General features: G+C 43.8%; 1 protein-coding gene across 2 annotated transcripts in view; it reads left to right on the top strand.

Annotated features, from left to right (window-relative positions):
- Positions 1-10,499, top strand: part of wnt5b (wingless-type MMTV integration site family, member 5b) — a gene marked incomplete at its 5' end in the record, with an annotated part of 79,050 nt that extends 68,551 nt beyond the window's left edge. For both annotated transcript variants that reach the window (XM_084573934.1, XM_084573933.1), the window contains 3 exons: positions 1,051-1,343; positions 6,869-7,027; positions 7,135-10,499. In XM_084573934.1, the coding sequence (XP_084430060.1) occupies positions 1,051-1,343; positions 6,869-7,027; positions 7,135-7,434 (752 nt within the window). In that variant the 3' untranslated portion in view covers positions 7,435-10,499. The remainder of the gene's footprint in view (positions 1-1,050; positions 1,344-6,868; positions 7,028-7,134) is intronic.
- Positions 10,500-13,276: the final 2,777 nt, after the last annotated feature.

Here is a 13,276-nt window from a genome sequence, read left to right as displayed (position 1 = left end):
ACTGGAATTAACAAACTATTATGGGGTTATTTATGGATTAGAGGTCAGTCATGTATCAAGGATTACGTGGCGGGAATGCGTAAAGGCATCCCCAATGAATTAAATACTTATTTAAATATAATCTGAGTGTAAAGTCTCTATCAGACGTCTGTCTAATACTATGTCATGTCTGAACCTTATGGGTATATAAGAATTAAAGCGTCTTATGGGCCACTAAAACACATTTTCCTGCATAGATCCAATCAAAACTAATAGTCTCTAAAGAAAGTGTGAAACCAGGAAAAACCTGCAAAGCTGTTCGTCATTCACATGTAAATCCTGGAGTTTCAGAGTACTTAACCTCCTACCTGTCAGCCCGTCGTCCTTGTTCCCTTCTTCCTTCTTTGTGTATTAATGCGGAGGACGCAGGCTGCGTTGTGTATTCCGCTGCTTTAGTCTACAGGGTCAGTAGGAAGCAGTAACATGGACTGGTCTGGATGCATTACCATCTGCCTGCACTGGGATGATTGCACACAGCGGTTCAGGCCCATTAGCCCCAGATCTGCCCCAGAGTTTATTAGGGAAAGGTTTAGGAGAATTAACTTTATGCTGATTTTCCAAATTGATTTCCCAAACATCTGTATGCTACATGCTGCTCTAAATAAGGAAATCTAATGGTATCATCTGTGTGAAATGACCCTTCAACATTAGGGTTGACTGGCCAGGTCTAGGACAGGTATGCCCAGAGGCCAGCTACACGGTGAAGCCGATATGCTGGAGAAACCGATATGTTTACCTCATTAAATGCAGCACATGTTGTATGGATCACTGAGCTGGTATTTAAAGTTGTTGAGCTTAACCAGGTATGAGGTTAGAGCCTGGACTCACATCTATTGTCCATTGTTAGGTCAAGCAGGGTGTGGGGCTGTTAGCTGTGTGTGAGAGAGGGGGTTTAACCTGTGCAGCTACCCACGTTTCCTGTCAGTGAATGCACAAACATGCAGCGAAAAAGCCTGAGTGGGTAGAAAAATAGAGCTAAAGCTGTATTTTTGTCCCCCCCTTCATCACCAGGCTCCAGGGAAACAGCCTTCACCTACGCTATCAGCGCAGCCGGCGTGGTCAACGCCATCAGCCGGGCGTGCCGCGAGGGCGAGCTCTCCACCTGCGGCTGCAGCCGTAGCGCCCGACCTCGCGACCTGCCGCGCGACTGGCTGTGGGGCGGCTGCGGCGACAACGTGCACTACGGCTACAGATTCGCCCGGGAGTTTGTGGACGCCAGGGAGAGGGAGAAGAACTACCCCCGCGGGTCACCTGAGCACGCCCGGACGCTGATGAACCTGCATAATAACGAAGCAGGGCGACAGGTATGAGTTAATTTAAAGTCTACTGGGGGAAAAAAGACACAAGTTGTGGAAGTTTACTGATGAAAACGTGTTTATCTTTACTTCTTCTTAACCCCACGCTACGACGCTGTATATCTGTACGTCTGTTAGGAATGTGTGTGTAAGTTTAGGCGGCCCCCGATTGCCTGACCTGGCAGTATTTGTGTGTGTGTGTGTGTGTGTGTGTGTGTAGGTTATTTATTGGGAGGGTCCAAATGGTATAACTGCTAACGCCCTTGGAGCCTGGCTAGGTCGCCAGGTCAGTGCACATTCCACCGGAGTAACACACACACACAGGCACATAAATTCACCAACACAGAGGACAATAACGTGCGGACATGTGCGATTTTAGGATGAAACCTGCAGAAACTGGACAAGAACGGCAACAGACAGACTAGTTTGCTGTGTCGCTAAGGTTTGCGTCTCCGCAAATGGGAGTTGTTTGGGGAATGCTCTCAGGTAGGGAGCACTAAAAGAAACCTCTCACCTTTGACTCAGCCGTATGCACACACACACACACACACACACTCAGAGAGACACACACCTTCCTCGTAAAAGGTCCATTTGCCCTTTCTTGTACACACTGGATGAGGAGAATGTGTTTATCTTCAGTTAGAGAAGCTGTTTACAAGACAGAGACGCTGCGTGTGTGTGTGTGTGTCCGTCTGAGTGTGCACAGGATTTGATTTGTGTGAGAGACAGTGAGGCTAGTTTGGTGTGTGTGTGAGTGTGTGTGTGTGTCAGAGGTCAAAGGTGAGGGTCTGGAGAGGTTGTGTTTCTGCTGAGGGTCCCGTTGGGGTTATACGAGAGTGTATGAGAGAAAGATCTACTGCTGCAGCTTTGTATTAACACACAACCCCTCACACACACACACACACACACACACACACACACACTCACACACACTTCTGTAACATGCACACTCTTTTTGAATGACTTTTCCTCCCGTGTCTTGTTTGATCCTTTGCCTCCATTGTTGTGTGTCCACCGAAACGGAAGAGAGGAGAAGAGGGAGATGAAACGGAGGAGTGGAAGAGAGTTTCTCTCCTTCTCTCCATCCCTTCTTTCCCTCTTTCTTCCGTGGACACGCTGGTTTGTCCTAAGCGGGATTTGTCTTGCTTGGTTGAACAAGGCAAACTGCAGGGCTTTTGTAGAGGTGACAGGGGCGTGCCACCCGTGTGTGTGTGTGTGTGTGTGTTTGTATCCAAGTGTGTGTGTGTCCGCGCTCAGCTCCGTGTGATTTGTGTGAACGGCGGACAACTCGGGCCGTCTGTGTGCACAAGCGTCTGGAGACAGAGACGCAGGGTGAGGGATGGACCTCCGTCACACTCCCGCGACTCTCAAAGACTTACACACTCGCGCAAACACACACACACACAGCCGCCGAGGTCCACTGTCTCCGTTTCACACAAATCAAATGAGGCGGTGCTCGTTATGCAGACACTAAAACAAGCTGCATGTACATTCCCAGTCTGAAGGCAAAAACAGATTCTTCTGGAGTCGCCTCTGCTGAAGGTAGTTTTCAGCCAATCCATCAACCTGCGGGTCGCTTTGTTGCCAAAATGACCCGTCTTAATGATTTAGTATATAAATCATTAGAAATTAGAAGTTATAAATAGAGTAGTTTTGTTGCTTAAATGTTGGAGGTGGATTTGAAATTTCAATCTTATCGCAGGTTTCAAAAAATGCTAAATAGCACTTGAACATGCACATTTAGGACTTTAAGTTTTCACGTAGTGTAAGCGTTACAAACAGAAGACTCAGTTAATGGTTTGTGCAGACAGAAGGAGAGGATGTACGGGACCTTTGGAGGTACCGCCGCAGGGACCTGGTCCCTAAATGAATATCTGTGGGGATGATTTTACCTCTGAGGCTTGTGGCACTGAAAACTCCTGATTTGATTTCAGCCGCTGCTTGTATGCGCACTCTACGGTGAGAATTTACTACTACTGCTCGCCTCTCCGCCAGACTCAGTGACCCCATTTGCAAAGCAGCAAATAAATAATTAACAGCAGCGTGACATGAATCTGCTCCATGTTTATTAATGTTGCAGCGCCACACGTTAGTGGCGCCTGTTTTATATGATTTTATCGTTGTTGGATGGTCTTCTGCGTTACCGCCACCTACTGGAATGGAGCGGAACAGGCTGCTGTGTAGTCAGACATATAAATACACCGATCAGGCATAACATTATGACCACTGACAGGAGAAGTACATAACATTGACCATCTTGTGACAATACAGTGATTCTGCTGGGAAACTTTTGGACCTGGCATTCATTCGTGTGAATGTTACTTAGACATGTAGCACCCACCTAGACCAGACCAGGCACCCGCACCCCATAGCAATGACACTCCTTGATGGAGGCAGCCATCCCCAGCAGGGATCACTCACACAAAAACTGTTTAAGAACAACTCAAAAAGCATGAAGAACAGCACAACGTGTTGACCTGGCCTCCAAATTCACTAGATCCCAAACTGATCAATTGGGATGATCCACAGAGGCCCCTCCCCTCAACCCATAGGACCCAAAGGCCCCCCTCTAACAATATACTGTTATCAGACACCGCAGGACACCCTCAGAAGGCCTATGTCCATCCTCTGATGAGTCACAACTGTTTTGGAGGCACAAGGGAGATCTACACAATATTAGGAAGGTGGTCATAATGTTATGCCTGCTCAATCGGTATACAGGCAACTTTCAATTTGCTTAATTTTTGTAGGTTAGGGTCAGAGCAGTAGGCTATTGATGGAAACGCAGCTTAAAATGTTTTTGCATGTTTTTTTGTTTTTGTTTTTTAAACCTCTGTCCATTTGTTCCAGTGCTCTTATCTCATTTTAGTTTGAGCCATAACAGCTGATAACTGTGGGAAAAAAAGCAAAACAAAACAAACAAAACAATGCTTTATCAATATTATTCATTTACCAAGAAGAAGATAAGGCAGGAAAATATGTTTTGCCTCACTCCCTCATTCATTGCTCATCCTGTCACGTTCTCTAATTCTCTCTCCTTTTTTTGTTTTTGACTCTCTCTCTCTCTCTCTCTAAACACACACACACAGGTTCAATCATCCGTGGTGGAGACACGGTCTCTGTGTCAGGCACAATAGGTTTTGCTCAGACAGGGTTAGGGGTTAGGAGCCGTATATATATATATATATGTGTGTGTGTGTGTGTTTGGTGTGTGTGTGTGCATCAGGTCCAGTGTCACTGTGCCCAGCAGGCATGACGTACCAAATAACTCAGTATGATGGTGAACACACGCATGCATGGTTTGCACTGACAGCGTGAGGTGTAGCATGGAATATAAAGTGTTTTTATGGAAAGATTGAAGCTCGACGTAAAGATCACGACACAAAAAATAACCGCAAATATTAAGCAGAAAAGAGAGGCAAGATATACTGTCTCTTGTGTAGTCCACTCCATTTTCCTCCTTAATATCCGTATTATGTGATAAATTATGTTAAAAAATGCTGCATCTCCAATTTCCTTATAAACCTAACATCTCATAAACGGCACAGCTGGGAATCTCGGTGAACGCGAAGCCTCGTTTAACGGCAAGCAGTCGTGAAATAGAAGGATTTCCTTCCATTAACTGAAGCGTCATAAACCCAAACTGTCTGTTAGCCGCTGCTCCGAAGCAATAAATTCATAAAGTTGTAAAAATGTGAGAAAATATCAAAAACAGAAGCTCCTTCAGTCGGCCACAACATGTCATTGTTCTCCCCTGGGGTCACGGGGGTCGAGTCGCAGGATTGGAGGGTGGCGAGTGCTATGCCTGCTGGGTAGTAAAGTAGAGGACAGGGAGCAGGGGTGGAAGGTGGGGGTCGCGGGTGTTTGGGACGCGGGGGTTAACAGAGGTGAAGAGGTGAATTGAGATCGGGGCAACGTGAGGAGACGGAGCGATGGGTTTCATTTGTGTCCGAGTGAGTCGGGGGAAATTAGGAGGGCAATTGATTCAGCGAGAAGATGCGTTGGAAGATGTTTCAGCAGTACTGGTGCACACAGATACGGTGTATGTTTGTGTGACTTGTGTTTATTAAAGCTGGTAAAGCTGCAGGGGATGAAGAGCTCCCCCTAAAGTTAACTGCTGCTAGGACCATGAATTGTGTATTTTGAAAGCGTTTTCTAACTTATTTTGTAAAATGAGCAGAAAAAAGCATGAAAAATAACAGTTATTTTTGTCTAAGTGCACATTATTACCCCAGATTTCCTGGTTAACACATATTCACAGGGGAAATTGTGAAAGTTTTACAAAGGAACAGAAAAATATTGCATTTCCATTAGAGGATTATGTGTACATTGTGATTTTAAAAGCTTTAGCTGATGGAAATGCTCATAATTTCTTGATTTAGACCTGTTCAGAGCTCAGTTTATCCAATTCCTTTGCGTTGAGTGTCTTAAACTGACCGCTTGTCAAGTTTTGCTTCTCATAAAGCTTTCCATATAAGTCTATATTTAAAGAATTTATACAATAGCGCCACATTTCCTCCGGGTTTGGCTATTCCGAGTCGGCTGTTTGTTTTACTTTGGTGGAGCCCGAGGGCACGTGGAGCAAAAATCTTTGTTTTTCTTTGCTTTCCCCTTTTGTTTCACCGCACATTATAATAATAAAAAAAACACACAGTTTGGCCTGAAAACAGTCGGTCAGATTTATTGGCGGGTAGAGATAATTTTGGAAATGTAAAAAGAAATGCAATTCGGTGTCTCATCTTTCAATTTAATCTGGCAGCTTTGACCTTAAAGAATAGCATTATATATACATAACTATATATATATATATAACTCACTCATCAGTTCATTAGGTAGAGTAGTGAAACTAATGCATTCTAATGTAACAGTCCTGCATTAAAGCTTAGCTTCATGAAAGTCTGAGCTGTTCTTCTGGAGGCTGTGGTTTGTAGTACTATTGGATTACATTGTGTCACACCAGTCACGAAGGGGGATTTAGTGCACAGCTGTTATATTAGAATACATTTGTTTTCACTAGTGTACCTAATGAACTGGCAAGTGAGTGTATTCTCTTAGCCTCTGGTGTAGTAGGGAGGTGTAGTTGCAAACGTTCACCGCTGGGTGGCATCACCCCTCCAGCAAATCTCAATCTACAGCACCAAGGTTGTAAACTCGTGTTCTCGGGGTGAACTCCAACAGATTTATGTTATCATAGTATTTATTTTAGGCTGATCTTTAGTTTTTTTTTTTGTATTAAATGGCTAAATAAAAAATCTTAATATTTAGAAAGCTGGCCCACACCTAAAAGCTTGGAGTTGACTTGGCGGCTGAATCTACTGATTATTTTCACTTTGGGTTTTGATATGACTGCTTCCTGTCTTATCTCCAAGAATAAGAGAAAGACAACACTAAACCTGCAAAGCAGTGAGACAGATATAAGATAAAGGAAAGAGAAAAAAAATCTGTATTTAGTTGAAGCTAAGATATGGGTGAAATAAGATGTGAAGCAGCAAGTGTATCTTAACATCTCTGTTTTCTTTCTGTCGCTCCAACAGGCGGTGTATCAGCTTGCTAACGTGGCCTGTAAGTGTCACGGAGTGTCGGGCTCCTGCAGCCTGAAGACCTGTTGGCTGCAGCTTGCAGACTTCAGGACCGTTGGAGAATCCCTGAAAGAGAAATACGACAGCGCAGCAGCCATGCGAATCGGACGCAAGGTACTGAGTGCACTTCTTTGACTTCTTTCTTCCCTTTTTGTTGAGCAAAAACCCTAACCCTTTTTTTTTAAAAGTTAGACCAACTCACTCTCTCCTTGTTCCACCAGGGAAAACTGGAGCTGCTGGACAAGCGCTTCAACACCCCGACCCCTGAGGACATGGTCTACATCGACCCCAGCCCGGACTACTGCCTCCGCAACGAGACCACGGGCTCGCTGGGCACGCAGGGGCGGCTCTGCAACAAAACCTCGGAGGGCATGGACGGCTGCGAGCTGATGTGCTGCGGCAGAGGGTACGACCAGTTCAAGACCTACAAGCACGAGCGCTGCCACTGCAAGTTCCACTGGTGCTGCTACGTCAAGTGCAAACGCTGCACGAGCCTCGTGGACCAGTTTGTGTGTAAATAGCACGGCGACAGAAGGAGACGTGGACGCTGGAGAGGGAAGGAAGTGATGGAGGGAGAAGGAGATGATAAGCAGATGGCTGTTTGGGGTTCGGTTCAAGATGAGACACGAGTCCAGTTTCCTCCCGTCTTCTCGAGCCGTAAATCGTTTCACATCAAGAACAAAAGCTACATAACACCTGTGTGGCTACTTTAGCTTTCTATTTTCCTAAATCATCACTTTCTGCTTCCACGTATAACATCCTCTTCACAATCCCGAAGGAAGGAGGAGGAAAGAGCGAACAAAACTGAGGAACAAATATGGAGGTGGAACAACTGGATCCAGGAAAAAGGGGACACATTCGATAGTGTGACGTGAAGAAATGAAATAAATATATAATTAAATAATAAATAAACACACAACTCTTGATCGTTATTTAAAAAGAGACTCGGGAGAAAAAAACCCAAGACGCAGCTTGGACCCATGAAACTGTATCCCAGAAATCACCACAGGCGTTTTGGAGTTTGGACGCATGTCAGCGTTTCAGCTTTAAAGAACTTTGACCTTTTAACCGTGCAAGAGGGAGATCCTTGCATCATGACTTGTGCTATCTTTGCAGCGTGCACTCTTAGTATGTCAGCAGAAACGCAGAACAGTCTGGAACAAATAACAAAAGTAGGGAAGGAGTTGTGTAAATCTGAAATGGGGTGGTAGCGGGGAAAAGTTAATTGATTTCAAAGTTAATGTAGGAGGAATTTGGGGTGGAATTTATTTAGCAGCAAACTTCAGGAGACAGTTTGTGCTTACAGCTGACTGGGGAAACTTTCTGTTTAAAAAAAAGAAAAGAAAAAAAAGAGCTAATCAAGTTAAAATGGCCAGAGCACGCTCCCCGTTTATCTCTGTGTAGCTGTTACTTGTACAACCAGAGATGCGACCTGTACGGGTTAATGAGGCTTGGTCCGTCTCGCGGTCCGTCTCGACACCGCGGCTGTTTGGACAAGCTGCTCGCACAGGCAGTCCGGCTACGTGACCTTCATCTGACAGCGAGGCGAGCGGGCCCTCCATTAGCGAGATTAATGTGCTGTATCTGCCTTAACGAAGCCACGCCGAGGGACACGCGCTCACCGAGAGTGCGCCTCTTCATCTCACAGTGTCGCGCGACTTGCTAAGGAGCCACAAAAACAAAAAGTGGAGCTGGTTTGCCGTTCTCTTGCACCGTGATCTATCTATATATATCTATTTTTTTTGGCCGTGTCTCGGGTGTAATTCAGAAGATAGATGCAATTAATGACAAACGGAGAAGAGGACTGAAGTGCATGACAAACAGAAAGGACTGCAATTTATTACATGCTACTTAGATGAGAAAAGAAAGTATATTTTATTATTGTTTTTCATTCTGTTTTCTATGTTTTATACATGAATATTACTGTGTATTCTTTTGATAAACTTTCAAAAATCAAGCTTTCCGTTTTTGCGTCTGGTTGCCGTTTCCTTTTGGAAGGAAGGGTCTCATCGTGGCAAACATGTTGTTTTTTAACTCTGTTCCACGACGATATAGCAGTGAACAGACGCGGCTTTGTCACAGAGGGGCTGTTTTGGAGATTGATGCCGCAGTGGAGACGGGATGTACGGCAGCGCAGGAGGCAGAAGTACACTACAGCCATTCATGAAACAAGGACAAGTTTAATATCTGACCAGCAACTGTAAAAAATAAAAGGGCTGAAATTCACTTATTATGACGTAACGGCAGCAAGTTAAATCCTCTGAGCATTCACATTGATTATTAAACATCTTAAAGACGGCTGTTTCACCAGGATTTCTCATATAAGATCAGTTTTATGATTATTTTTCTAGAGATTAAATGCCTTAAAATTTCTCAGTTTCCCTTTTTAAGCTACAAAATCCCTTCACGTGATTGAAATCATTCAGATGAGAGATTTTAACTGTACACATGGATGCAAAATTAAATGATCTGATAAGTTTACATGTCCCAAAATATCAATTAGAGTTCAAGAATTGGATAACAATTGGCATAACATTATGACCACCTTCCTAATATTGTGTAGGACTACCTTGTCCCTCCAAAACAGTTGTGACTCATCAGAGAATGGACATGGGGGCCTTCTGAGGGTGTCCTGTGGTGTCTGGCAACAGGATGTTGTTAGTGGGGGCCTTTGGGTCCTATGGGTTGAGGGGAGGGGCCTCTGTGGGGGTGCCTGGTCTGGTCTAGGTGGGTGGTATATGTCTCCAGGTCCAAAAGTTTCCCAGCAGAACACTGTATTCACAAGATGGTCAATGTTATTCACTTCTCCTGTCAGTGGTTTTAATGTTTTGGCTGATATGGTATGAATGTACTGTTTTCTCACATAAAAAAGTAAACTATTATCTATGTTCCTCAAATTTGGCGCCATCTTCTTGCCCCAGAAAGGTGTTTTTCTTTAGTTTCTATAGGGATTTGGTGACCTTTAACTTTGTTTTGATTTGCTTATTACACCTCCTGATTTCTGCTTTCGAGCTCTAATCCCATCAGACGACCAGACATCTTGTCTGTCCTCAGACTGCTCCTCTGCTCTGTGTTTGTGCCTCAAACCATGCTCTGTTTTTTGGTCCGTATTTTCTCATCTCAGTCATTTAGTCCGGCTCCTTTACTTCATCTCTTCCCCGTAACTCTAAAATGCTCAAGAGTGAAACTTTTAGCGCTGGACGTCAAGCACGCAGTCGCGGCTAGGCAGGCCTGTACGGTGACCCAACTAACAATCCCATTACTTTTAGCTGCTCACAAGTAATTGGATTAGACCACTGACCAGAGCGGCGTGACCGACCTACAGTACTGTCTCCGTGTAATCCTCATCACCCGGTAGAGGACTCTGTGTTGGATGTTCCCTTTAATTGTAGACGTACTGCAGCTGCTGATTGTTCCTAAAGGTGCCAGTGTCAATTTATTTATTTCGATGCTTTATCTATTATTATATATCGACGCACGTGTGTGTGTGTATTTAATGAAGATTAGATGAGTGAAAGTGTAACCTGATGGTCACGTCTAATCCTTTTAACAGCCATCTGCTGCTGTGACCAAACGTCTGAAACAAACACACTTGTCATTTGCTTTTTGATTCAAAGACCATGCAGAGGGAGAAATATGGATGCAGGACTGTCGTACAAAAGGATGTTGACTTTTAGAGCAGTTTTAAAGTCTGGTTTTTAGCTCTGAAACTAAACTCTGGCTCGTTTCACTCTTTGGCCTTTACAGAGACCAAGTTTGAGGTCAAACCACGCGGTGACTGAAAATAAATGTGAACTTCTAAATGTGTCTTATCACAAAATCAGTGGATTTAAGAGCCAGCTCCAGGGCCCGGGTCTCCAGCGTCTAGCTGCCTGCTTGTTAAGTATGTGGCCCAACTAGTTTAGCAGCATCCTTCTTGCAGTTTCACCACATTACAGTAAGAATGGCCGAGTGCAATCTATTCAAACATCTTTGCCCATTTTATCTCGTTTCTCTGAGCTGACATTGATCAATGAGATCATTTCATCCGCAACCTGTTCTCCGCTAGGAGGAGTCGAAAGCTCTGGTTCCTCCTCCTCCTCCTCCTCCTGAGTCCAATGGGAAGAAACTGGCGAGGCTGGAGATCATTGTGGATAAAAATAACGTTAAAAACAGGCCAATATCTAAAAGATATTTCCGGTTACACAGAAGATATTGTTCCCCAAAAGCGGCCGTCCGTAGTAATCCGTGAGGATGTCATTGATTTTTTGATAAAAGTTCCTGTGTTTCACAGAGCTGTCTCCCCGAGACAAAGCGGCTTTGGATCATGTTCCCGAAGCAAGCTGTAGAACAGGAGCTCGCACGTGGTGTTTGTAGATTAGCCAGCAGCTGTTGTAGTTAAGACATCCTTAGTCAAACTCTCTGATCTGGATTATCTGAAGCGCAGACCTCCTTTTTTTCCTCTGTCTCCCACACACAAAAGTGCACATTCATACAGTACGCTCTTTGTGTCTCTAAGCCGTCTGCTTTGTTTCTGACTTTTTTACACACACAGAGCCCAGAGTCAAACACTTAGATATTTATCCATAAGATCATTCATCCCTGTGCTTTCTGCAAGCTTTTAGCCTGCATCAGTCAGTCCAAGTAAACCTTTCTTGAATGGTGCTGTAGTCACACTGAGTTCAGCGATGCTTTTCTCATTATAAAACGGGAAAAAAAACCTGTTCTGTTTACTCACAGCGTCTCCAAATGCACAGGTTGTATGTCGTATGGCGGTACTAATCCGCACTTTTGGCTTTCAGTCATGGCTGGAGGCACACCTGAGACCACGCACACAAATAGGACTTCTGCCAGATTAATATATATTCAACTCAAACCCAGCCTGTTGTCAAAAAAGCCAAAAGATTCTCATTGCCCTTGGTTATTTTTCCTCAAATTTTGGTTTGATAAAAACACAAAATGTGAATCCAGGTGAATCCAGGCTGACATATTGTGGCGTTTCCACTGATTTTTATTTGAAATAGCAGAAATATGATGTGTTTATACCTGCAAATAAAACAGCTCGTTAATACATTCATACCGTGAAGCATTCATAACAGTGAAACGGCTGAGAACAGGGCGTAACTCCAGGCTTCATGAGAATGTATTCAGAATCACACGCAGCAGGTGAAGACACGCAACGTACATGATGAGTCCAGAACTTTTCAAGCAGTAACTTATCATAAATTCATGTCAGCAAACTGCATTATTAACCCTCCGGCTTCATTAACGGCACAATTAAGAATTTACAGCGTTCTTCTTGGTGTGACAACTTCACTTAACTGAAGGCTATATCAGCTAACACTCAGTTAACACTCATCTGTGCTCGTCTCCTGTATCACACCCTGCATGCACACGTATGGGATATAAGAGCGTGGTGTCAGCGTCCATATGTCGGCTTGTTTTTCTCATCTGCAGCTCTGTAGGTGTTCTTTATCAAGCATTTCATACATGCAGCAGACACTATTAAGTAAAAGTACCACTGAATGAGTTATTTAACTCTATTGAAAAAGAAAAACATGTATGCAAATCTGATTTCAGGTGTGGCTACCTGTTGCGACTTGACTTGTTGATATTGTTTGGAGAGGAGGATCCCAGCAACACACACCTTATACACCTCTATACCAGCAAATGGAAATTTACTTGGTGTTATATATATATAAATGAATAATTAAGCAAGGAAGAGTCTTTTAAATGTATGTTTTACATGCAATGAACAAAACATACTTGCAAATGCTGATGAAGGTCTTCATCAATGCTGTATATGTCTTTTAACTTGACATCAGATACCGTTTTGTGTTGCTGTCAACAACCAGGTGATGAAAGACATATTCCGGCATTTAATTTCTTCATTCATCTGGATTATTTCATCAGAATATGCAGAAAACCTCACGTTTTACACACACACACTGGTTCATTCTGACTGAATCTTTGCCACGTCTTTAACTAAATGCAGCCAAGTTAAATAATCTCTGCGTCCACAAAGCAGCCAAGTCGGCTGTTTTTCTCCAGTTGGTATGGCAGCGACAGATTATTTAAATTGCTGCGTTACCCAACGAGAGACTTGCACACATACTCCCACATGCACACAAGATAGAGCAACAAAGAAACACTTAAATGCAGGATTATGTGAATGTGAACGTGGCGCAATCAGAAATCAAGGTTATGCAAACAAACTGAGGTGCCTTTCTCACTGAAGAGTGTTGCCACCACTTCTGAGTGAAGGTTTCTCTTTAGTAATCAGTAAATAAATTCTCATGTTTAGAATAGTATTAATTTGAAGCACCATATTCACTGAATCTCACTATCACAACTACACAAAGCCACAATCACATTACGTGCCTA

This window comes from Chelon labrosus (assembly GCF_963514085.1).
Source record: "Chelon labrosus genome assembly, chromosome: 23".
NCBI classification, from domain to species: domain Eukaryota; kingdom Metazoa; phylum Chordata; class Actinopteri; order Mugiliformes; family Mugilidae; genus Chelon; species Chelon labrosus.
The sequence above is the reverse complement of the archived record's forward strand: the minus strand, read 5'-3'. Positions and strand labels throughout refer to the sequence as shown.